Below are 26,584 nucleotides of genomic sequence, written 5' to 3' on the forward strand. Positions count from 1 at the left end.
AAAACGGAGCTGGAGGAATCAGACTCCCTGACTTCAGACTATACTACAAAGCTACAGTAATCAAGCCAATATGGTACTGGCACAACAACAGAAACATAGATCAATGGCACAGGATAGAAAGCCCAGAGATAAATCCATGCACCTATGGTCAACTAATCTATGACAAAGGAGGCAAGTTTATACAATGGGAAAAAGACAGTCTCTTCAATAAGTGGTGCTGGGAAAACTGGACAGCTACATGGAAAAGAATGAAATTAGAACACTCCCTAACACAAAAATAAACTCAAAATGAATTAGAGACCTAAATGTAAGACCTGACACTATAAAACTCTTAGAGGAAAACATAGGAAGAGCACTCTTTGACATAAATCACAGGAAGATCTTTTTCATCCACCTCCCAGAGTAATGGAAATAAAAACAAAAATAAACAAATGGGGCCTAAGGAAACTTAAAAGCTGTTGCAAAGCAAAGGAAAGTACAAACAAGACGAAAAGACAACCCTCAAAATGGGAGAAAATACTTGCAAACAAATCAATGGGCAAAGGATTAATCTCCAAAATATATAAACAGCTCGTGCAGCTCAATATTAAAAAAACAAACAAACCAATCCAAAAATGGGCAGAAGACCTAAACAGACATTTCTCCAAAGAAGACATACAGATGGCCAAGAAGCACATGAAAAGCTGCTCAACATCACTAATCATTAGAGAAATGCAAATCAAAACTACAATGAGGTATCACCTCACACCAGTTAGAATGGCCATCATCAAAAAATCTACAAACAGCAAATGCTGGAGAGGGTGTGGAGAAAAGGGAACCCTCTTGCACTCTTGGTGGGAATGTAAATTGATACAGCCACTATGGAGAACAGTATGGAGGTTCCTTAAAAAACTACAAATAGAACTACCATACGACCCAGCAATCCCACTACTGGCCATATACCCTGAGAAAACCATAATACAAAAAGACACACACACCCCAATGTTCATTGCAGCACTATTTACAATAGCCAGGACATGGAAGCAACCTAAATGCCCATCAAGAGACGAATGGATAAAGAAGGTGTGGTACATATATAGAATGGAATATTACTCAGCCATATAAAGGAACAAAATTGGGTCATTTGTAGAGATGTGGATGGATCTGCATACTGTCATACAGAGTGAAGTAAGTCAGAAAGATAAAAACAAATATCATATATTAATGCATATATGTGAAACCTAGAAAAATGGTACAGATGAACCAGTTTGCAGGGCAGAAATTGAGACACAGATGTAGAGAACAAACGTATGGACACCAAGGGGCGAAAGTGGCAGGGGCGCTGGTGCTGTGATGAATTGGGAGACTGGGATTGACGTATATACACTAATATGTATAAAATGGATAACTAATAAGAACCTGCTGCATAAAAAATTAAATAAAATAAAATTCAAAAAGAAAAAAAGGAGGCAGGGGAAGGAAGGGTAAAAGATATAACCAGTGATGGGCTTGGACTGGCTTGTACATGCTTGGGAGAGTAGATTTTGTGCTTCTCCTCCCTTTGAAACTCCATCTTCAGTGACAGCACATTTGTCACTTGAAATCAGCCATAGGACAAGCATTTACACCTCTGAAAACAGCAAACAGTACAAGTGAGGGCTTTTCATTTTTCCAGAAAGCCAGTTTACCTGCACACCGTGGGGTGAACCCAGAATTTTGAATTTGGATGACTAACTGAATAGAGATTTTGGAGATGATATGAGTTTGATTTGGGACCTGTTGAGATTATAGTAACAACTGGGAACAGTCTGACAATGTGGCAAATTCCATCTCTAAATGGCACTCACTATCCTTTTGATAGAGAGGATAAAATGTTGTTCAGTAAATCTATTACGCTGCCTTGGAGTTGAAACAAAAAGATGAAATTATTCTGAAGACACATGTTTTGCATTATACATGTAATTTCATTGCAGAAACACGAAAAACGCCATTGTTTTATCAGTAAAAGTTTTTACAGATATGGTAAAGTTTCCTATGGATCAAAGAGTAGCTAAGCCACAAAACAAAATGATTCAGCTGACAATTCGTGTTAATACAAGCTCGTATCATCAGGGAGACTCAGGCAGAAAGAATTGTTTGCTGTTATTCTGGATGGAAAGCAGAGTGAGGATGTGGGATTTCACAGATTTCGTCTTTTACTTGAACTCTTAAGTTGGAAGATCTTTTCCTTTCTGTGAGAGATATTCTTTCAAAAATTAAAACAGTTTATCTTTTCAGCAGAGATTTGTGAAATCAATTATGCAGCATCGGTAAAGTACAATTCAGAGGGTGGTGTTTTGTGTGAAAAGATGTGAATGACTTATTCAGTGACACTATGTTGCAAAGCAGTATTGCTGCATGATCCCAATTTTGTATTCAAACCTATTGTGTCTGTGCATTCAAAGGCTGGAGGAGTAAAATGTTTAAAACAGCTATCTCTGCTTGATGAGTTTACAGGTTGCTGTTTGTTTAACCCTGTTGCTGTGTATCTATTTTTGCTGTAGAATTATGAGAGCTAATAAAAAATGTTGATACAATAAGAAAAGATACACTGTCATGCTTGGCCGAGTGCAGTGTCACAAGTAACTTGACAATTTAAAATTTTACAGGGTGTCCCTGGAGCAAAGGGAGAAAGAGGAGAAAGAGTAAGTATCCTCTGGAGTGTTGACCAGCGGCAGCTGACTGCGCACCTTTTGTTGCATAAGCGTGATAAAGGATAACCATTTACTCTCATGATTACTCCTTGCTCTAATACCACTCCTCTTCCCCCTCTCCTCAACTCGCTTGGCTGTGAGCACATTTTCAAGGGAAAACCACCCTGTGGGCTAGAAATCAGGAGTGCTGACTTCTAGTTGCAGATCTGCTACTATCCAGCTAGATGACCTTAGGCCATTTCTTTCAGGCTAACATGGAGAGAATCAAACTCATCTAACTCACAAAGTGGATTTAATGAAGACATAATATAATGGATGTGAAAAGGCTTCAGAAAAGTAAAAGCTCTATTCAAAATGCCAAGCGGTAGATTGAGGCTTGTGTATTTCCAATATGGGAACCAAGGAAGACAAAGGCAGCATGGAATCAAAGAACTGGCCGTGAAACTTAGATCAGTTTATTTTAGGGGCCTTCTATATCCTTTGAGAAATTGTGCCACTGCTCATATAATTGTGCTGTCGGCTCTAGTAGAAACAGCAGTGACCTTGGGCTCATCCAGTTACCTCTGTGAAAACTTGGGCAGTATGTTTAACTCTGTTCATCTGTAAGATGGATTTAACATCTTTCCTCTGAGTTGCTATTAGTATTAAGTAAGCCACTGGTTGAGAAATTGCTGTATTTTACAAACTCTAAAGAGCGATAAATAAGGCATTAAATATGTATGGGTTTATTACAAAACTAGTAAATTTTTTAGAATCTGGGGCCAGAAGCACTTGAACTTTTTAATTTCATAAAGGCTCTCAGGAACCTTGTACCACGAGTGCCAGATTGCTTACACCTTCTCCGTGTGCACCATGGTGGTCAATCCTACCTGTTGCTAGGAGACAAAGAGCCCAGGTTGGGAACAATGAGTCAAGTCCCATTTCCATCCTGGAAGTCCTGCCATTGGCTGGGTTTGTGGCTGAGAGTCAGCAGTCTGCTTTTTTCTCATCCAGGGTGACCTACAGTCTCAAGCCATGGTGAGAGCAGTGGCACATCAGGTGTGCGAACAGCTCATCCAAAGTAAGTGCGTTATAGTTACAGATGTTTTTTTATTACACGTCCAAATGGGAATTTGCCTTTCACACAAGCGTAAAGACTAAGCTTTGTCTTGTTGCAGAAACATAAGCTTTACGGATGGCCATCACTAACCCATCTAAGTGATCATTACATATTACCCTAGTGTTCTGCATCGATGGTGCAGAGACCAAATTCCTCTCTGTTGTTTGTCCAAAAACTCTCTGTTTGCCCATATAGGTTTAACTTGACTGTCCATATCAAATCTTTTATTTCTTCTTCATCTCTCCAAATAGATAGATTTTTTTCTCAAGTCCTCAGCACTTGAAAGCTGCCAAACTAAGGCATCAGAAGCTACCTTCAAGCCCCTAGATTTAAATCCATATCTCTTTCTTACCCATTGCTTTTGGTTAGCCCAAGGCCCTTCCCTTTATTCTTTAAGATTTATACCAGAAAAAATGCGGACACACAAACATACATGCACACATGGGGACAGGCTTCATGTGAACATTTGACATGATACTTGGGCTCCGTGCCAAAAATTACACTGGAACACACTTTATATCACACCTGTCCCATTTCTTCATTTTAAACTTGAACTTTCCCACAGGCCAGTATTTCAGTTACTGATTCATGCTCATTCACTTCCATACCCACGCATCTGTGCATTTCTCCCCTGCCCACTGACTTTATATTTTGTCTCAGTAATCTAACCAGAGGGTTACTAGAGTGGGCCCTTCTCTCTGCCAGTCATTTGTTTAGTTCCACAAAGATCTGAGACCACAAGGAGATGAAATATTCCTCTCAAACCCAGACAGCTCTGGCCTAGCTCTGCTGCCAAGCCCCCTGGTTCTGTAGCATCCACCATCTCCAAGGCCAACATTACCTAAGCGGCTGCCTTAACAGCTTTGAGGTTATATTTTTTTAACCTGGGAAGTTTGGGAATCCTGTAAGTGTCCAAGAAGGTGCCATTGGCTGGGTCCAAAATTCCATCTGCAGTAGATAAACCCAGATCTCATCCTGCAGAAAGCATGGAGTGAAGGTCTACAGGGGCTTGGAAGAGTTTTCATTAAGACGTAAATCTTAGGGCAAACTGAATACAAAGCTACTATCTTCAGATGTAGTAGTAATGCTCCGTGTATTTTAACTTTATTTCATTTTGTATTATATTGCCCAAACTAGTGGTTGTGAAAGAATTTATCAGTTAAATGAAACTACTTAAGTTTAATGCCAAAATAGGATCTCTGAAGGTACAATTAATTATAAAAGGGAAACAACATTAAGTAGAATATGTCCAAAGCTAACCTGTACCTTGGATTATTTTGTAAGTTTCTCATTTCAAGTATACACTGTAAATGGGTGGGTAATGATTTTAAGGAAACCTAAGGGTTAAATCCTAACATGACTCACTGACTATAAGGAAGATTTCACAATAGTTGCTATCTTATTCCACTGTAGAATAAAAATCTTATATAAATATGTGATTATTTGAAACATGCCCTAAAAATTGAGAGTCCAAAATCCAGTTTTTCCCATCAGCAATTCTCAGATTCTTGTGAATAACTTCTAGGAAATAGAAACCAACAGGGGTTATACAAGAGCTGAAACATGTCAGTAAAATAGGGAGCCCCTGCCTGTCAATGTCATTGTCAGAGGAAAAAAATAGAAGAGATTTTATGCCAGTCTATGAGCAAAACCCAACCCACCCAGAAGCTTTATTTCTGGTACCTCAATCATCTGCCCACACACCACTTCACGTTTCTCTGGGCTTCTTATTTCCTTCCTTAGGCTTCACCTCAGAACTTGATTATCATTTAGCATATAATTCCTCACACGCTCAGTTACCTGGTTTTTAGTCCAGATCTGAATTATGCTAGGAAAGTTTATGTGGGAAGCTGTGTGAGGCTGAGGTGATGACAGCTAGAGAAGTATCAATAATAAAGGATGGCCCTTTTATCAAAGGAGGAAGCTGAAAAAGCAGATGTGGAAATGTCTGATCCCACCCAAACATTCATGAACATGCCTACTAATGGCTCCTGGGTCATCAGGAGGCCAATCCTACTTACAGTCATGGTCCTGTGCTTAAGAACGCATTGACTATATCTTAGAAATCATCCCTCTAAAAATGGTTACTATTCTTTATTTAGGGTTCAGTGTTTACAAAGGAATAAATGACAGTCATCTGGAAAGTTCACTTCTTTGGGAAAATGTTATCTCCTGATGATGCTGAAAAATGGGGCATTAGGATATCAAATACTTTCTCAATCTATACTTCTAATTATTAAAATACATTCTTCCAGGCACAGCTGAGTTAAGGGATTCTGGGAGAGAGCGCCAGATTTTTTTTAAAAAATAAAGCTATTCAGAGTTTCTGCAGCTGGGACCCAAGTAAAGGTTTCTGCAAAAAGTCTTGGCAATGAAGAAATGAGTTGAAACAGAGCACTTGTCTGGGGATTACTGAGCAAGAGGGTGGGACAGGCTTTGTGGGTTGGAAAAAAGACATATTACTTGGGTGGAAATCGCTGGGGAAAAGGGGCAGCTGGGTGAGGATTTAGGGGTCGGATAAATGTTGGGGGTGAAGATAAAATTTATGATTTCTGGTCAGTGATGTTTACTGAGATGCTGACGTGAGCTGTGGAATTCCAAACACATGAGATGTGACTTGAATACAGTCCAGCTGTTAATATCATCCGAAGTAAAATGCAAAAACTTTTCAGTTGGAAATCAACTTATTTCAGAGGGATGTGCTTCTTCCTATTGGTGGGTGTCTAACAGAGTTGTTTGGAACCTTGACAGATAATACCTTCAGTTCTCCCTTTCTAAGTGTGACGGTTCATCGAATGCTTCTTTGTCCTTCGTGTCTCAGGTCATATGGCCAGGTACACAGCCATCCTCAACCAGATTCCCAGCCAGTCAACATCAATTCGGACCATCCAAGGGCCTCCTGGAGAGCCTGGGAGACCAGGCTCACCTGGAACCCCTGGTGAACAAGGACCCCCAGGTGCCCCAGGCTTCCCAGGAAATGCGGGTGTGCCAGGGACCCCAGGAGAACGAGGTAAGCTGGACCACTCCTCTCACTGAGTGCGCCGAAACAAGAGTGTAACGGTGGTGCTTATGCAATGATGAAGTTCCAAATAATGGACCTAAATTAATTCTATTCCATCTATTCTTCAGCTTCTTGTTTATTAATTCCCAATATTGAGAAAATTGAGTAATCTACAAAATGTTTATTACGAGCCACGTCTGCTTGTATGCAAAGGGAGGATCAGAAACCCCAATTCACCTCTAAAAGGCTGTTGAGCTCATGACAGAAAGAGGTCCCCACTAGATGGATGAATTAAAAAAAATATGCCCATCCAGGTAGAATTACAAAATGATACCCGACTCTGGACAGATGTAGCATCAAACATATGTGTCAACTGAAAAAAAAAACACACACACAACCTAAAAGTTGAGAATTATGTTTTATTTGGCGGACTCACTGAGGACTTAAGCCTGGGATGCAGCCTCTCAGATGGGTCTGAGGAGCTGCTCCGAAGAGATGAAGGAGGACCTGGATTTGTAGGAGTTTCGCAACAAAAACCAGGTAGTGGGAACATCAAAAGAGAACTGTTAATTAAGGAAAAACAGGCATCTCAAATTAATGAATTTAGCACTTTCCTATGAATGGGAAGATGCAAGAGTCTGGGCTCATTGAAATCATTCCTTTGATGATTCCTTTGATCATTCCTTTAACTACCTAGAGCCAGTATTCTGTTCTTTTCCATCCTGAGTCTCCTCAGGGTGCACTGTTGGGGGCAGCCGTAGTGGCTGCTGGCTTGATGGACACAACATCTTTTGTTTGCTCATATGGCAAGCAGCATTCTTTGTCCACATGTGTCATGGCAAGTAGAGAGCTCACTTCCTAGGTCTGGTACATTTTTTTGTGCAGTGCCCATACCAGGCAACGGTCAGCCTTGAGGTAAAGCATGAGTCATATCAATATGACTTACACGTGCTTATGTAGACCATGCCAGTTCTAAACTTCAAATTAAATACTGTTTGTGGCTCATCTTCCTATAACATGAGGCAGCATTTTATTTAACAGTTCCATGGGCCAATGTTTAATCTTTCCTACTAAAGTTTCTTTCAAATAGAGATCCTACTTAGCCTTTTCTTCTACCCTTTACAGGTCTTAGCAGTGTTGTGTAATACAATAATGGACTCTTTCGATTGAATTTCACCCTATTCTGTAATTGGCCAAGATCTCCCACTCCAGAAGCAGATCAGGTCAAAGAGAAGTGGGAAAAGGGCTTACATATCAGCCACAAAGAAAGTGACAGGAAAAGAGATAACCAATAAAAGTATTTTCTAGGACACAATTTTATGGAATGTAGATTGGGAGAAAAGCTAACTAGTACCTATCTGCTCTTGTGAATCATATTGCTTTAATGAGATGGGTAGGATATACTTCTTTGATCAAATCTGAGATGTAAAATGCAGATTACCAAGATAATATCTCATGTTTATTCTTGATCCATGCCAACAGGCCATGTGCATTTCTGCCTTTGCACTTTTGGACACTTTGTTCTTCCCCCTTTGGAAATGTCCTTTCCTTTCCCTGCCTTATGTGAATCTCACTCTTAGTTCAAGGCTCAGCTTAACCCCTGTCTCATGCATGAAGATTGTTGATTGTTCTGGACCAACAGATGTCTCCACCCCCTGAATACCTGATGCTCTGACCATCTCTCCCACCCCTTTTAGCAGTCATCACATGTTAATGAACAGCATGATGGCAGAAAGCAGGGCTCAGGTCTGAATTGCTTTGCAATAATAGGTCCTCATCAGATAATTGTTGCTTTGATTGCAACCCAGTTCTGATTTTCCTTTCTAAAGGGTTTTCCTGTGCCAGGGCACTAAATCAGCAGATGTAGAGAAGGACATAATTTCCTCGCAGTGTACCAACGATCTGGCAGCCAGGAAGGTGGCCACCTCTGTCAACAGGACACCCTCTAATGGGGTTGGTGATGGATCAGCTGTGACTCAGGGAGCACAGAGCCAGCGCCTGAGTCAACTCTCGGCAAGTCACAAGTTGTCTTTGTTCTTTTTGGAAGTCCTGTCCTCGTTCCTGCCAGACTGAGTCTTTCCTGCTCTGCAAGAACACTTGAATGCTTAGATCAGAGAAAAGTCAGCCAAGGATCCTCAAACAGTGGTCCAGACAGCCCTCGAAATATGAATTTCCATGATATAATTTTCTGACATACATGTATGTATATATTCCGAAAGGGTATAGTAGATAAGCAAAATCCTGTATTTCACAAACACAGGTAGGATGACAGTAAGAGAAAGTGAGAAATGCCCTCTGAGCATGAGGGAAGGTGATTTCGGTTGATCACCAACTGGGAGGGTGTGCTTTGGGGTTTAAGGTAGGGGTTTATAGGCTAGCGCCCAGGGCACTTTTCATTCCCAGCAGAGTATTTCAATCCTGTTGCAATTGGGATTCATAGTTGCTCATTCCCAGCAAAGTATTTCAATCCTGTTGCAATTGGGAGAACAATAATTTTTTTAAAAAAGTATTTATTGAAGTATAGTTGATTTACCATGCTGTGTTAGTTTCAGGTATACAGCAAAGTGATTCATGTTTTGATATTAGCCTTGTGGTCCAAAAACCCAGAAAAGATTGATACAGAAAAATGTCTGCCTTTCCACGAAATCAAAACAATAGAATTTTAAAACTGAAGAAACTTCAGCCATCTTTTCTCCTGACCCTCTCATTTTATATAAAAAAGAAACTTATAAAGATATCAAGGCCCAAAGAGGCTAGAAGTCAGCCAATGTCAGGACTGGAAATAAAAACCAGAGATCAGTTTGATTTATTTTCTGTATAAAATATGATTATCACTATAGTGTAGAATACAATTTTAAAAGGACACTTTATTATAATGAGTAAAAATAAGTACTATTACTAGGCGGCGTACTTAGACAAATAATAAGCTACAAAAGTAAGACTGAAAGAAATATGGATGTTGAGATTCTGGCATAGCATTGAGGGGAACCTCACTTTCTGCTGAGTCTTCATAAAAAAAAAATTCATGACTCTATTGATATGGCTAATTTTTCACCAGAAGTACTCCATCTGATTTCTCTATTCTAATTTTTCAAAAGTTTTTCAAACTTCTTAAAACATAATGAACAAGAAGAAATACACTTTACATCATGATGCTGTATGCATGTGCATGTGTGTGCATTCAAACTTATATAACTGAGGCAAATAGAAATAATACTTTCCCTTACTATTGTTTCCTGTTTTCTTTTGTTAAAAGGCTGAGGGGCAGCATGGGGAATTCTGTTCAATACTCTGTAATAACCTATATGGGAAAAGAATCTGAAAAAGAAGAGATATATGTATATGTATAACTAAGTCACTTTGCTTTGCACCTGAAACTAATACAACATTGTATATCAACTATATTCCAATATAAAAATTAAAAAAAAATGGCTAAGGGGCACCTTTGGATTTTATGACCTCAGTTTGAAATACACTGTTCTAGTTCAAGATCTTTGATGAACACCATTCTTTTTTTTTTTTTTTTTTGCGGTACGCGGGCCTCTCACTGTTGTGGCCTCTCCTGTTGCGGAGCACAGGCTCCGGATGCGCAGGCTCAGCGGCCATGGCTCACGGGCCCAGTCGCTCCGCGGCATGTGGGATCCTCCCAGACCGGGGCACGAACCCGTGTCCCCTGCATCGGCAGGCGGACTCTCAACCACTGCGCCACCAGGGAAGCCCCTGATTAACGCCATTCTTATCATTGAAATATCCAAAGAATATGCATTTTTAGAGAATAGAAATTGCAAACATTCCTTCCACATCAGCTCGGTGAAGTAGACGACCATTCACGACTTTCCTTATTTAACAGAAGACTGTATTTTCACTCCATCTGATTGTCTTTCTCGTTCTCATTAACCCTTTGTCTCCTTTAACTTAAAGTATTTTTCATAAGATTGTGTGGAACAGTCTCTTAGCTGTCTTCTCCCATAGGTTGTAGTAGAAAGAGAATCCTCAGACTTTAATGATTCAGAGAGATCCTGCAGCCCACATTGTTCCTCCAAAGCTTAAACTCCAGCTGAGACTTGGCTCATTATTGGCACCCAGAATTGAAGGGGTTCCACTTGCATCACAGAAGCAAAATGTGACGCGCCTGCTTTCTCTCCTCACTGTTAACTTATGTCAGAGAAAAGCGATTCCTCCATGGACTAGGCTACATTTTCGCTGCCTTTCCCCATTAAACTGCACCATCTTCAGGTAAATGGCTCTGTAGCCTGGCTTCCAAAATTTAGAAAAATGGGTGGGATCAGCTCTGAGGTTCCTCTGTTGTTCCCTGAACTGTGACAATTGAGTCCTATCTATTCTGACTTAAACTCACTCTCCAGTTAGCCTTGTGTGATTCTAACGAGATCGTCTTGACAACTCAATTTCTAATTGTGATCTCTGCATGTCATTCCCAGATGACCAATCTGTTGATTTCCTTTTTCCATTTATTTACATGTTCATTATCCACACTGATATCTTGAACCATCTGTGAACCCAGACAACAGTAGCTTAGTTGGTCTAGATTCCACAAAATTCAGTTTACTTATTTATCTGAAAAGAACTGGGAAATTTCCCTGATTTCAGTCTTCATGCAACTCCTTCAGTTTCCATGATTCTCCAAAATATACTGGATCAGAGGAACCACCCAACTAAAGATTTTCATGTTTAGATTGTATATCCATAACAGCTGGAATTCATAGCTGGTTTATTTTCTATAATAAATCAACAAATATTTATGAAATTCAAGGTTTATGTAAGGCTCTTGGCTGGGCAGTGTGTGAGATAATACTATGATTTATGGCTTTTGCTTGTTATGTTAGGCGCCAGATGCATCTGGCAATATTGTGCTCGGTCCCATATATACAACCTCATTTGGATAAAATAGAAGACACGGTTTGGATAAGGAAAGAATATGATATATTAACTGAATGTACAAGTAGGGAGATGGCAACTGCTAAGCAAGTTATATGGAAAGTACATGCTGTCAGAAGTTAGAGGAAGACAGCACTGTGGCCTTTGATAAGAAACGGTGCTATCATTTATTAAGCAATTACTTAATAAGCCAGCAGTTGCTTAGTATATTTTTAATGTTCATAAAACTTTTATGAGATCCGTATTAGCCCCATTTTTAGGTGAGGAAACTGAGGCTCAGCCAGATGGTCAATTGTCACAAAGGCCACACAGCTGAACAGCAGGGGACCAGAATTCGAATCCAGATGTGTATGATTCCAGAATATCTGTGCTTGCTCACCTCTGCCCTGTTGTCACCTTTAAATTCATTGCTTGGCAGGCGTTTCACAGAGGAGGCCAGCACTGTGCAGGGTTTGGTGAACCCTGTTTCATTATGGCTCCTAATATCCACAGTTAATAGCATGTGAACTGCTACACTAACCAGTGTTTTAGTGGGTTATAGTTGTACTATTTGCAAGCTTCTTAATGCATTCTGTTCTGCTGTGTTTGGATAGCCTTGGGGCATCCCTGACCCGGCAGATGACCAGCTTTGAGAAGTCAGGTGACCTGTTTTGGGTACCTATGAACATGATAAAGACACTTTTTTAAAAATTTATTATTTTTGGCTGCGCTGGGTCTTCGTTGCTGCACGTGGGCTTTCTCTAGTTGCGGCGAGTAGGGGCTACTCTTCGTTGCGGTGCACGGGCTTCTCATTGCAGTGGCTTCTCTTGTTGCGGAGCACGGGCTCTAGGTGCGCAGACTTCAGTAGTTGTGGCACGTGGGCTCAGTCGTTGTGGCTCATGGGCTTAGTTGCTCCACGGCATGTGGGATCTTCCCGGACCAGAGCTCAAACCTGTGTCCCCTGCATTGGCAGGTGGATTCTTAACCACTGGGACATGAGGGAAGTCCCTGATAAAAGCATTTTTTACGGTTATATATTTTGGCACTTGACAGTTCTTCTGGATTTTAGCATAGGCCCAGTAGGGCGGTAACCTATAGGGAAATTGGTCATGGATCTGGCCATAGAAGTTATACTTCTATTATAGTGTCTCAGCCTGGGGGCAAATAGGGAGAAACCTGGAACAAAGTAATTTAATCTTGTTTCACTTCTGATATTTTAGAAGAGAAACCGTTTTCACCTTACTATGCGTGATGCTGCTTTAGCTGGAAACAGCACGATGGGAGGGAAAGAATGCAGTTTGGGGCATCAATCACATATGGGTTAGGATCCTAACTTTGCCACATACTAGCTATGTAATCTTGGCTGCTTAATCTTTCTGAATCTTCATTCATTCATTTAACCAGCACTTACTGAGCATCTACTACATGTCAGGCCTGGTGCTGGGTGTTAACAGCACAGTTGTAAACAGGGGATACAGCTCTTGCCTTTTATGTACTTTGCATACAGACAGATATTAAACAAAAAAATACATGAATAGCTTAATTTCAGTTTTTATGTGTTATGAAAAAATGTAGGTTGCTCTATGAACATGGAAGAGGGGACTCTGACTTACTCTGTTGAGTCAGTGCTGTTTTAACCGAGACCTGAAAGTTTAGGAGTTTGCCATATCAGTAAGAAAGAAAGTCAGAAGAGGGCATTCTAGGCAAAGACAGCAATAGCATGTGCAAAGGTCCTGAGGTGGGAAGGGACTTGAAACCTGTAAAGCCATGATTCTCAGCCCTAGCAAACATTGTCTCCTATTTATAACAAATAATTTGCAACATTTCTGTTACTGTTCTAAACTGAAACTTATAGATAATAAATATTACCTGCCTTCACACATAATTTTAAAAAAATAGAGAGTCGTACTATGTAATATAAAGAAGTAAAAGGAGAGTAATTTATGGTCAAATACTTTATTCCAATATACAGATTTCCAGCATAACTACAATGGAAACATAAAGAATAAATCAAAATGTACTTGTATTTAAGAATTATTAAAATGCAACAGTTCCAAATTCAAGGTGATATAGTTGAGCTTTATCAATTACTTATGTCTCTGCATTTGTCTCTATCGTGTTCACAGTGAAGATCTATTAAGATAGCAAGTACATCACTGGCATTATGCAAATAAATGTAAATTACCTTCTCCTACTTTTTCAGGCACATGTTTTTTGGTTAACACATCCCTTGATTTTCCATTATGTCTTTTTTCCTGCTACACGGGGTCATGTCTTTCCCTATGCCAGCACCTGAAAAAAAGTTTACTGGAAATGACTGGAAGTTATCATTGCAAAGACTTTCCCTTTGCTGGACTTCATTGGTTTCTATAAATTTCATGAGCACTTTACGTCTACTCTGTGGGATCAAATCTTTTGGATGTAAGAGCTCTAGTCACTCCAATATTATTATTGAGGATTAAAAAATATTAATATTGGAATGTCATTTTAATCAAGAGAAAATATCACGTTTGTCTAAAAGCTTGACGCTAGGGCAGTTTCTAACCTCTGTTGGCTCTCAGGATTAATTTGTTATTGTTCTTTGAGGATAAAATCCCTGAGTGACTCTTGAAGTTGGAAAATGTCTCTCCTTGAGCTTTCCCTGCCACCGAAGACCAAATTTCTAATGACTGGATGTAAAGAAAGACAATATTTAAAGATCAGTTTTTATCAGTCAGGTTCTGTGGTTAACTTGAAAAAGATTGTCTTTGTTTCAGAAAATGAGAAAAGGGGGATGGGAGAAGGATAAGATGAAACACAACTGAACTCCCCTAAGCAAACACAGATAGAAAAGGAATCGGCCATCTTCTGGTTGCCGTTAAGTCAGTGACACCACCTTTCAGAGACAGAGAAGTGGCTGTCAGGGCAGCAGATGACACACTAAAGCTAACACTGAGTCCCTTATGCTCGTGCCACAGTTTACTGTGAATCCACAGGGCTGAGAAGTCTAGAGAAAAAGCTAGGTCCCCAATGGATTCAAAGCTGGGTGAGAGAAGTAGCATTCTTATGTTCAATTCCTGTGGCTGAAAAGAGCTGTTGGCATAGACGATACATTTGGCAGAAAACTTGGGTCACAAATTCAGAAGTGAAGCATAGTAGTTGTGAGCCAGGAATGCCTCAATGGTAAGCATCTGTGAAACTTCTTAATGTCCCTTGTATCCTGGTTTATTCCTGGAAAAATTCTCTTTATGGGACAGATCAACGTGATGAAAGATAGAGGGCCAGTAGAGCTCTCGTAATAAGTTACTGGTAGATGCTTAAATATTTACAAGTCTTCCCTGTGATGTTGTATTATGGTTGATACTCAGCTGCATGAGACATCGTCTTTTCATTGCTGATAAAAATCTGCTGAAATGCATATTTGTCTTCTTCCTCTCTTGCTTTCCTATCCCCTCCCTCTCATATCCTGAGAGATGAATTCCAGAGAAATAGTTTTCTCTTTTCGCACCCATTAATTATCCAGTAAAGTCCAATTTGAATGTCCTTTGGAACAAGACCTTTCTCTGAAGGTTTGATGGACTGTGTTTTCCTAACGTATAGTGACCTTAAGGCATTGACAATGAATGCTCTATCTCTTTATCTCTTTGTACCATCTTTTACTTTGTAGATTGTTGTTTTTTTTCCTGTTACAGAGTGACCCTTTGCATTTACCGTGGCTGCAGAAAGAAGCCCTATGTATTGATCTATTACTATGAACAAATTACTCTAAAACTTAGAAGCTTAAAACAACAAAACATATATAATCGGGGATTTTATGGGTCTGGGATTCAGGAATAGTTTAGCTGGGTGCTTCTGGCTCAGGGTCTCTCATGGGGTTGCAGTTAAGATGTCAGTCAGGGCTACAGTTAGCTGGAGGCTCAAATGGGGCTGGCAGATCTACTTCCAGGATGGCTGGCTCACTCACTATCAGGAATGATTAGCAGGGTCTCAGGCCCTCCCTGACTACTCTGCTTATATTTGCATGGGAAGGATAAGTCTCTCCATAGGGATGCTTGGATGTTCTCACAGCATGGCGGCTGCTTTCCTCAGAGCCAGTAATCCCTGCAAGAGAGCAGGGATGAGTCCACAGTACCTTTTGTAACTAGTCCTAGAAGTCACAGCTTTGCTTTCATCATATTCTCTTTATTAGAAGGGAGTCACTAAGCCCTGCCCATGCTCAAGTAGAGGGGGGCTAAGCTGTACATTTGAAGGGAGGAGCATAGAATTTGTGAATATGTATTTAATCACATTGTTCTAAATTCAACCAAGGTTTTCTGCCCTTGCCATGTAACCACGGTGATGCTTTCATCTGTAAGAATGATTTCCATGCAGTCTGACTTCTAGTGCACTTGTGAAGGGTTGGCTCATGCTGTGTCTGCCTGTTTTTGCCATTTAAATGGGTGTCTTTCTCCCCCTCCTCCTTTAAAGTATTCAAATGCCAGATGCAGCTTTTTAGAGGGAAATATAAGATGTAGATTTAAGCACCTTGAAAGAGTAGCACCTATTGGAAAAGGCTTTTTGTAGACTAACACTTTTCGTGTCCCTATTTCTGGAATTCATTGTAATCAGGATAAAATCATTTGCCAGTCAAACACAAAGAATTATTTTTAAAAGTCATTGACAAATTAAAATTATCATTAAATTGTGTCCCCACTCTTCGTACTACTGTAATATGACTATTACAATAACAAAAAACTGTAACTGTTGTTTTGTTTACTTTTTGCCATGAAAACTGATATCGTTGTTTCTGTAGCTTAAATTTTTTTTGAAATCCTTAATTGGAATGTCTGTGTAGTAGGTTGTAGCAGATTCTTTGCATTGGATTTCAGTCCTTGTCTTAGGTAACGGGTAATATGCTAGAAATACTGCCCAATGTTAATGCCATCTCAGGAAGATATCTTTGTGTAGTCCCAGGTTATGTTTCCCAGTCAGCTTCACTTCAAGTCTGTACCCTTTGCTCTAGCCAAACTGAACTACTCAGGGCTCTCAGTATGAGTCAGCTTTTGCTGCGTAACAAACCACAAAAATCTCAGTAACATACAGCAATAGATATTATTTCTCACCACATGTCTGTGGGAGGCAAGGGCAGCTCTGCTCTGCTGGGGCCCTGGCTGGGGGGGCAGTAGCTCCCTAGACTATGTTCTCCTTATGGCATTGGCAGAAATAAACAGGGCAACCCACCCACCAGTCATATTTCAAACCTCTGTTCACATCATTGCCCACTGATATCCCATTGGCTGAAGCAAGTCACACGGCCAAGTCAAAATCCAAGGGCTAGGGAGATGCATGAGCCTGTTGCAAGAGAACAGATGCATAATTCTATTGCAGAATAGTGAAGAATTCAGACCACTGTTTCGGTTTACCACATCTTCATACATGCCTTTTCCTTTCCATACTCAGGGCTGATTCCTGTTGTGCCCTGTTCTTATAGCCTTTCATGGATTTTCACATGTTATTCTGACTCCCCAGAGCTCTCTTTCCTCCTCTGGCTCAATCAGACTCAAATTTTGAAACTCATCTCAAGAGTCAACTCTGCCAGACCACTCATCCCTCACTGTGGTTTATTTGTTTGGCCAGTGTGTTTGTTGTTGCTACACTACATTATTCCAACTGGATGAACAGGTGGAAGATCTGAGTAACATCTCTCTCGTTTGTACTCCCTGGTCCCCAAACATATGCCTCCATCATAGCAGTTTCCCGTTATATTGTAATTGTTGGTGTACTTGTCTGTCTTCCCACTGGACTGTGAGTTCCTTGAATGGGACTGTGCCTTTCATCTCTGCATCCTCCACAAAGGAGCTGAACACATATTTGACAAATGAATGGATGGCCGATCCCTACCTCATTACCGTGTAAAACATGTTGTTTAGCGCCAAGGTAGAATATACTTTCTTGAATTGTCCTTTATTGGTTTCACCTCTGTTAATCCTGTTTCACCAATGAGACTACATGCTCCCCACAAACCAAATTTAATGTCTGTTTTCCTTTTATTCCTCATAATACCTGTTATCTGATAGCTATTTCATGACTCATAAGTGATTTATGGTGTTAACTACCACTTGGCTAGCTTTTTGGCTGCCATTTCTCATTCAGCCCTAGAGCCATGATAAAAGCAGAAGCCCATGTGGTTTAGTCCATCAATCTAAAGACATCCTGTTAATAGCCAATGACTGCCAAGTTGACAGCGTCAGCATTTTCTTCAAATCATCATCATATAATTTTAGCCGGAAAAGCAGGGTGAAATTTTTAAATAGAAGTTTTGGTTATACTGGATATATTTTATATGCATTTCCTAAATGCATAGAAAAAGCATTGGATTTTTCAGTGCCCAGATTTAAGTGTGTCTAATTTAGATGTCTGTGGTAAAAAGGTCAAAGGATCTTCTGCCTATATTGCCTCTGTGTGTGTGTGTGTGTGTGTGTGTGCACGTGTACACACACAAATCTGGAAATAGAGAAAGAGAGAGACTCCCTTTACTTTATTTTTTATCATTTTTTCTTCCAGTTTTATTGAGATATAATTAACATACACTGTATAAGCTTAAGGCATATAGCATAATGATTTGGCTTACATACGCCATGAAATGGTTACCACAGTAAGTTTAGTGAATATCCATTATCTGGTATATATACAAAATTAAAGAAATTGGAAAAAAATGATTTTTTCTTGAGAAAATATTTTTCTCTTAGGATTTACTCTCTTGACAATTTACATATATAAGCACAGCAGTATTAATTATTTTTATCATGTCATACTTTCCATCCCTAGTACTTATTTATCTTATAAGTGGAAGTTTGTACATTTTGACGTCCTTCATCCAATTCTCTTTTCCCCACTCCCTATCTTTTAAATGTAGAAATGTGTTTTGTCATTTTCTAAATTTCTGGCCTTGAACATAAACAAGTGAAATGGAAGTATACCATGTACTAGTTTATAGGATAAAACTAAAGCTGTTTATATTAGCTATGATAAACCATTTTCAGTGAGTTTTTTGACATGGCTTTTAAAGCAATAAATACATTATACTAAATAAGTATACCAAATGCATTTGTGTAGATGGGTGAAAACATACATAGAGAAGATATATTCATTAACCCTTTCCATTTTCATTGGTTCTAGATTTAACTTAGACATTAAATTATTATGTGAATATAGCAAAGTAATTTGACTTTTCTGGACTTTTTACCAGCTCAGAAAAACATGATGAGGATCCTAGATATAGGATGTATTTACCTTAATAGTGATTCTTCATGCTTATTATGAATGGCTGTTGGCCATAACACATTTTGTTTTAAACTCCATAGACCCTGGCCTTGTCCCAATGCCCTGACAAAACTCCCTTCTTTTCCGAGAGTGGAGAGCATCACATCACTTTTCAGTTCTGTAAAGAATAAAGACCAGACTAAGCTCTAATTTAAATATCTATTTAAATACCATCAAATGGCTGAATATGCATGCTGAACCTACAATACTCATTTTTTAAGCTATAGCAATTGGCTCATTTTCCTGCTAACTTTGTATCACTTATAATTTTCTCAGCAGTCAGTGCTGGAAATGATATGGCATTTGAGGAAGAGCAATCAGAACTTTGGAGCTGAAAGTGATAGATTGGCGTTTGGTCTGACCTTCTTATTATGTACCTATGAGGTCATAATATCAGTGGCAAAACTAGATGGACAAAACACCAGGATTCCTGGTGCCCTATTTAATCCCTGTTCTCTTTTGCTCCACCTCTGCAGCTGTGAACTGTCAACCTGCAAACAACGAGATAGGGTTAGTGTGTGATGATGAGCTGGGTACCTCATCATCTTCTCTCCTCTGTCCTCCCTTCTCCCTCCTTCACTGCCTCCTCCCTCTGTGCTTCCCCCTGCCCTCCACTGCCCAAATGTAAGTGTGTCTAATTTAGATGTCTGTGGTCAAAAGACCTGAGGACCTCCTGCCTATACTATCATGTCTCTGAGCGATAGAAAACATTGAAGTGCAAACTATCCTGTTGTCTTGCTCTTGATCTGGTGAGTGGGTTCCTTTGGCTACTGGGTAGCACTACTTAATGATTCAGTGCATTTTCCTCAGCTTTTCAGTGGGACTACCACAGTGGTTTTTTTTGGTTTTGTTTTGTTTTTTGTGTGTGTGCAGTACGCGGGCCTCTCACTGTTGTGGCCTCTCCCGTTGTGGAGCACAGACTCTGGACGCGCAGGCTCAGCGGCCATGGCTCACGGGCCCAGCCGCTCCGCGGCATGTGGGATCTTCCCGGACCTGGGCACGAACCGGTGTCCCCTGCATCGGCAGGCGGACTCTCAACCACTGCGCCACCAGGGAAGCCCGCACAGTGTTTGTTGGTGGGGTTGTGCTCTGTGGGATTCTGGTCCATCTCAGCTAGTTGTATTGCTTTGTAGCATCCAGCAGAGGCAGACCCATGTTTTGTGGGTCCCGAAGCTTAAACAGTTTGAGTTCCTCTTTAAGAAAAATAGTATGACTTACTACAAACAAAAAAAAGGGGGGGGAAAAGGGTAGGTAGAAAGTATTGAAGGAGTTCTCTGCACGTAAGGGCCCATATTCAAATTCAGTCTGATACACAAAATTTGTCCTGACGTGACCTAGACCACTCCCCAGCCAGCAGCCACCAAAGCTCTTCCAAACCATTTCTAGCTCCCCAGGCGCTCCCTGTTCTCTCTCATCAGCAAGCCTTTGCATGTGCATTTCCATCCATCCCTTCTTTCCTTGCCTAATGCCTGCTGTTCAAGACTTAACTCCGATGGTCAGCTCTGTTGGAAAGCGTTCTGAGATCCCCCACAGATGCCTCAGTTTGATGCCCTCATATTTTGTTGTTGCAATTCTCATACCGCATTATAGCTACTCGTTTGTCTCTTTACTGCATGGTGACCTGTGACAGGCAGGAAGGATGCTTTTGACTCTGAATTCTCAGTACCTGATATTAGGACTGGACTGGGAGTTTGCTTTCGGTTTGCTCCTCTCCCTCCTTTAGCTGTGCATCACTGTGTTTCCAGGCTTCTTTGCCCTCTGCTCCTGAGCAGGTTCAGCCAATGGGAGGCACCGCGGAGGATTAGAGGGTAAGAGGAGGAGAAAAGTCAGACTATTTCTCCTCTTAGCCCCACCCCTGCCTCCTCTGCCACTCCAGCTGTGGCTACAGCCCCTGTGTGGCTCCTGCTTCCACTGGAGCATCTCTTACTCTCATTCTAGATCCTACCAGAAAGCTCCAGGCACACCATTTCCTCTCTTTGTCCCTGCACACCTAGGGGTGATAGTTGCTTCCTGCTGTTGCTAATGTTATGGGTTGCCTCATCATTTCTGTTTGGTTTCTCAGTCCTTCTGTCACCCATGTAACCAAATCCCTGTATTAAATTCCCTCTGCCTGAAAGATCTAGAGTGGTTTACCATTCCCTGGCTGAGCCCTGAATTATAGAGGCATACTAGATGACTAGTTGTTTTATGAAAAAGGCAATAGGGAGAGGGACCCATAGCAGTGGTTTGCAAAGATTCTTTTACATTTAAAACCAATATGTAGGGGCTTCCCTGGTGGCGCAGTGGTTGAGAGTCCGCCTGCCGATGCAGGGGACACCGGTTCGTGCCCCGGTCCGGGAAGATCCCACATGCTGCGGAGCGGCTGGGCACGTGAGCCATGGCCGCTGAGCCTGCGCGTCCGGAGCCTGTGCCCCGCAACGGAAGAGGCCACAACAGTGAGAGGCCCGTATACCGCAAAAAAAAAAAAAAAACAATATGTATTTTCCAGTCTTGGCCACCATAGCACAAAATGTGGAGCTCCACATGCTGGTACTAATCCTATGGGCCAAGCATGTAAAAATAGCAGAGGCTGGAAAAGGACATTAAATACTTGTTGGATTGAGTCCAATTAATCTGCCACCTTGTAGCTAGGTACTTGATCTAGTACCTTGTACCTAGCAGGCATTCAAGCATACATTGAATGAAAAACAGACTATACTTGGAATTTATCACCAGCCATTTCCCAGGCAACAGACAATATAATAACATAGCTGAAGCCTTGTCTCACATTTTCTGTGGCTTCTTGGTAGAATTACAATGAAAACATTACCCAGGCCTTGCATATCTGCCTGGGCATAAATTCTGAGAGTTGCTCAAAATGTCTGGAATAAAGAGGGAATGTCTCTGCTCCTCGGAGTAGCATGAGACTCCAGCCTGAGTGCTTGGTGTGGTCATGGGACCATAGGAATGGGTAAAATCTTCCCACTCAGAGGCCAACAGGCCAAGGAAAATAGGAAACTGATAACCAAAAGCCAGATCCTGGGCAAGTCATCCGTGTGAGCAGGATAAATCCTATTAAAATCAACCCCAAGTATTGCTCCGAGCAGAGGGCAAGTGTGTGAACCAAGGGAAGTAAGCTGAAGAAATATGATAACCACAGGGCTGATTTCTGAGTGTGGGACCAGAGAAAATGTGCAGATTGATTGGACAGGCAGTTCAGGAAGCCATGACTACAGCAAACAAGACAAACTCAGCCTCTAGGTCCAGCTTGGGATGGAGAGGCCGGGAGTGTTGTGGTTAAGTGTATAGGCCTCAGAATCAACCTGCCTATGTTGAAATCGTGGTGGCTCTGTTACTTACTAGCTAAGGACACATGACTTAACCTCTCTGAATCACAGGCCTCTTTTAGGGTTAACAGTAGTGCCTGCCATCTTGGTTCTTGTGAAGACTAAGTGAGTTTGTACATGTAAAGCATCTAGCATTCGGAACCTGGTGAGGCCATTTATAGGGATAGCTGACACACCGACTGTTCACATCCTTGGTTTGTCAAAAGCTGTAATCAGACCTTGTATTTCATTCATTCATCATACTTCTTGAGTGACTAATATGTGCCTGGTACTAGGAATATAACAATGAACTAGAACAAACATGTCTCTGCCTTAGTAGATCTGTAAAAGAAAATAGTGGAGGGTCAGTGTTAGATTAGTAGTAAGGGAGAATCAGGTAGCCCTGATGTGGTTTCTCATGAGACTTTTAAAAAAGAAAGAATATGACAAATATACCACTCTACTGAGGGATGTTGATAATGGCAGAGGCCATGCAAGTGTAGGGGGTGGGGATATTCGGGAACTGTCTACTTTCTATTCAGTATTGCTGTGAACCTAAAAAAGTAAAGTCTATTTTAGAATTTTCAAAAAAGAAAGAAAGAAGAGAGCAAGATCTTAAAATTCTAATGAGAGTAAGGTCTAAGAGAGTAGATCATAAAAATTCTCATTAAAAAAAGAAAAAGAATGAACGAATAAATAATAGAAAAGATTTTATTCTATTCTAAATATTTTTGGTAACTCCACAGAAAACTAAGGATATTTTAATCTTAGCTAAATCATATTTTTAGTAAGTTAGATCTTCATTTATATCAGCTATGCTCAATTTTTAAAAAAATTTTATTTATTTATTTTTGGCTGTGTTGGGTCTTCATTGCTGCGTGCGGGCTTTCTCTAGTTGCAGCGACCAGGGGCTACTCTTCGTTGTGGTGCGTGGGCTTCTTGTTGCACTGGCTTCTCTTGTTGTGAACACGGGTTCTGGGCACACGGGCTTCAGTAGTTGTAGCGCGTGGGCTCAGCAGTTGTGGCTCGCGGGCTCTAGAGCGCAGGCTCAGTAGTTGTGGAGCACGGGCTTAGTTGCTCCGCAGCATGTGGGATCTTCCCGGACCAGGGCTCAAACCTGTGTCCCCTGCATTGGCAGGTGTACTCTCAACCACTGCACCTCCTGGGAAGTCCCTATGCTCATTTTTTAAAAAATGACAGAAACTTAAATTTCATTGGAGTCCATGATACTCATCTCTAAATAACACTAGTAGTTAACATTGCCACATAAGGAGCTTGTCAGAAAAAAACAGTTTTCACAAAAGCCAGACATGTGAAAGTAAAAGCAGAGTTCCAGCCTGAGGAATTTTTTTTTTGATCCTTCAAAGGTCATGCTTGCTTTTTAACAGTCAGCTGCGTTGTGGTGTAGACCATCAGTCATTCAGTTAGCCTTCCAGTATTTACTGGACACCTACTATGTGTGAGATTGTGCTTGGATCTGACACCAGAGCAATAAATAAGGCATGGTCCCTGCAGTCATCAGGCTCATGGTGCCGGGCGAGGTGAACATGAGAACAAGCAGTGCAACGGGATAAGTGCCAAAGGAGGCACAGGTAATACGGAAGCAAATTATTCATTCATTCATTCATTTGTTCATTCAGTAAATATTTGTGGGTTAGGTACTATGTGGAAGGCACCATGGAAATGTAGGGGATATAGCCATGATTGAGATAGATAATCCTTGAATTTGTTGTGCTTCTGCCTGTTGTGGTTGTAAAGAAGCTTTGAGTTGAGTCTTTAAGAATGAGGAGTATTTATGGAGACACCCAAGGTGGAAAGGGTATTTCAGGAGGGAATATCCTGTGAACTCAGGAGTTCCCATGTCTTTGCTCTGGTGACCCCATCTCAGCACCAAATGTCCCCACCTTGGACCCTCACAAAAGAGATGTATGAGGGAGCCCTTATTATGGGCGATGACTGCATTTTGTCTGTAAAGAATGACTATGCCCAGACTTTATTGTCATTTCATGGACAGTCACAGGCTGACATTTTAGAACATTTGATTTCCTTTCTTTTAATCACAGCCTACAAGGCTTATCAAAAGTATATCCAGTTCTATTGTTAGAGATCTGAGGCCTCTAAGCTTAGCTTTCAATTTCAGTCCTCATCTTAGGTACTTAAATAGTGGTTGTTTGGTTTTTTTTTTAACTCTATGTATGTATGTATGTATGTATGTATTTATTGTTGGCTGCGTTGGGTCTTCGTTGCTGTGCGGGCTTTCTCTAGTTGCAGCAAGCGGGGGCTACTCTTTGTTGCGGTGCGCAGGCTTCTCATTGTGGTGGCTTCTCTTGTTGTAGAGCACGGGCTCTAGGCTTGCGGGCTTCAGTAGTTGTGGCACACGGGCTCAGTAGTTGTGGCTCACAGGCTCTGGAGCACAGGCTCAGTAGTTGTGGCGCACGGGCTTAGTTGCTCTGTGGCATGTGGGATCTTCCCGGACCAGGGCTCGAACCCATGTCCCCTGCATTGGCAGGCGGATTCTCAACCACTGGGCCACCAGGGAAGTCCCTTAAATGGTGTTTTTTAACATGTTTTTTTCATTCCAAAAGAAAGATTTATCGGTTGTCATGGACCTGAGTATTCCTTCAGTCTGAGAAACACAAGTGAAGACATAGACAAATATTGATATATTAGCCTACATGTAGTTGGAACATTTCATAACTTCAAGGATAAGGAAATCTAAAATTCTCTGTTAATATATAACTACATCCTTAAAAGCTTTCTTTTTTTTCTTTTTTTCTTTTAAGGCATCTTGAGGGGCTGGACTATTCTTTTGAGGACCTTCCTCTCTTACTTTGACTTGTATTGCAGATAATAACAAATGCCACTTGCTTTTCTCTACATAATTAGAAAATTAAAGCAATCAGACGTTCTACTCCCCAGTCTTCCCCACCTTTTGCATTCTTTGTGAATAAGCAAAGGATAGGTCAGGAAACTCTTATCAGGGGCTTATTCCCAAGGATACTGTCCTGGATGTTGTCTTCAGCCTACGTCTTCCACTTGTGGGGAATCCCCGAGAAGCCATGTCCTTACCATTAATCCTTAGGTACTGTAAGGTCACGGGAGGCCTCTGAATCACTGTGCATTTAATCATGCAGCCTGCTGTTAGTCATTTTCTTGTGTTCTAATTCTTTAAAAATCAGTGGTTCCCTATGGGGAAAGCAACTCCAACTCTCACAGAAGAAGAGGCTATTTCTGCTAAATTTCCAGATGCACGTTAGGGCACAATTGTTCGCAAGTGAGGGAGCATCTACCTCCTATTAAAAATAGTACTCACAGGACTTCTCTGGTGGCACAGTGGTTAAGAATCTGCCTGCCAATGCAGGGGACACAGGTTTGAGCCCTGGTTTGGGAAGATCCCACATGCTGCGGAGCAACGAAGCCCAGGCACCACAACTACTGAGCCCACGTACCACAACTACTGAAGCCCACACGCCTAGAGCCTGTGCTCCGCAACAAGAGAAGCCACTGCAATGAGAATCCCACGCACCCCAACGAAGCGTAGCCTCTGCTCGCCGCAACTAGAGAAAGCCCGCACGCAGCAACGAAGACCCAACACAGCCAAAAATAAAACAAAAAAATAAAAAGCAAAAAAACAAAAGTACTCACTCCAGTTATTACCCAGTTAGCTAAACCAGTAGCTATTTGGGTAACGCCCAGTAGACGTACTCATGGTGATTTGCTGTCTGAACAACTTGATTTAGCAATTGAGCATTAGATGTTGGCTTGTCTATGTGATTTTTAAACTCAGATATGATTGTAGTTTTACTTTTGAGAAATAACTCTCTTCCTGTCAGTTCCTAGGAGAAGAGTGAGTCTCAGAACAGGAGGTCAGAGGCTTGGTGGTCAGTGCCCTGCCCTCTTCCTGCAGTACTGGTCTTTCCTGAGCTCAGAAAACACCACCAAGGCCACGTGCAATAGGCATGGATATTAGGGAAGCATTGAGGTGGATCGAGCAGCCCTGAGGACCGCTAACAAGGAAGAAGGGCTTTTTTAAAGGTGACAGGTATACCACCTTGACCCCAAGAGGTGGTCAACAAGGAACACAGCAGACATCAAAACGTCAAACGAAAGGACCATCAGTATATGTGCAGTGTAGAAAAACACTGCTATTCCCAGAGCAAATACTACATCAATACCTTTCTTTCTGGAAGTTACAAACCAAGATGTTAAAAGTGATTCTTTTCTAGGACTGGAGTCCTTGCTTTTTGTATCTTCTAATTTGCCTACAGTGAACATGCCTTGCACTTAGAAGGGAAAAAAAAGCTATTTGTAACTATAAACACTTTAGATCACTTGCATGCCTGCTGCCTAT

General features: G+C 41.1%; 1 protein-coding gene across 4 annotated transcripts in view; it reads left to right on the top strand.

The window, feature by feature from the left end:
- The window catches only part of COL14A1 (collagen type XIV alpha 1 chain), a 272,810-nt gene that overhangs the window by 240,932 nt on the left and 5,294 nt on the right, over positions 1-26,584 (top strand). For all 4 annotated transcript variants that reach the window (XM_049700664.1, XM_049700665.1, XM_033419891.2 and 1 more), the window contains 3 exons: positions 2,628-2,663; positions 3,666-3,732; positions 6,593-6,781. In XM_049700664.1, the coding sequence (XP_049556621.1) occupies positions 2,628-2,663; positions 3,666-3,732; positions 6,593-6,781 (292 nt within the window). The remainder of the gene's footprint in view (positions 1-2,627; positions 2,664-3,665; positions 3,733-6,592; positions 6,782-26,584) is intronic.

This window comes from Orcinus orca, chromosome 17 (genome assembly GCF_937001465.1).
Source record: "Orcinus orca chromosome 17, mOrcOrc1.1, whole genome shotgun sequence".
Classification (NCBI taxonomy): domain Eukaryota; kingdom Metazoa; phylum Chordata; class Mammalia; order Artiodactyla; family Delphinidae; genus Orcinus; species Orcinus orca.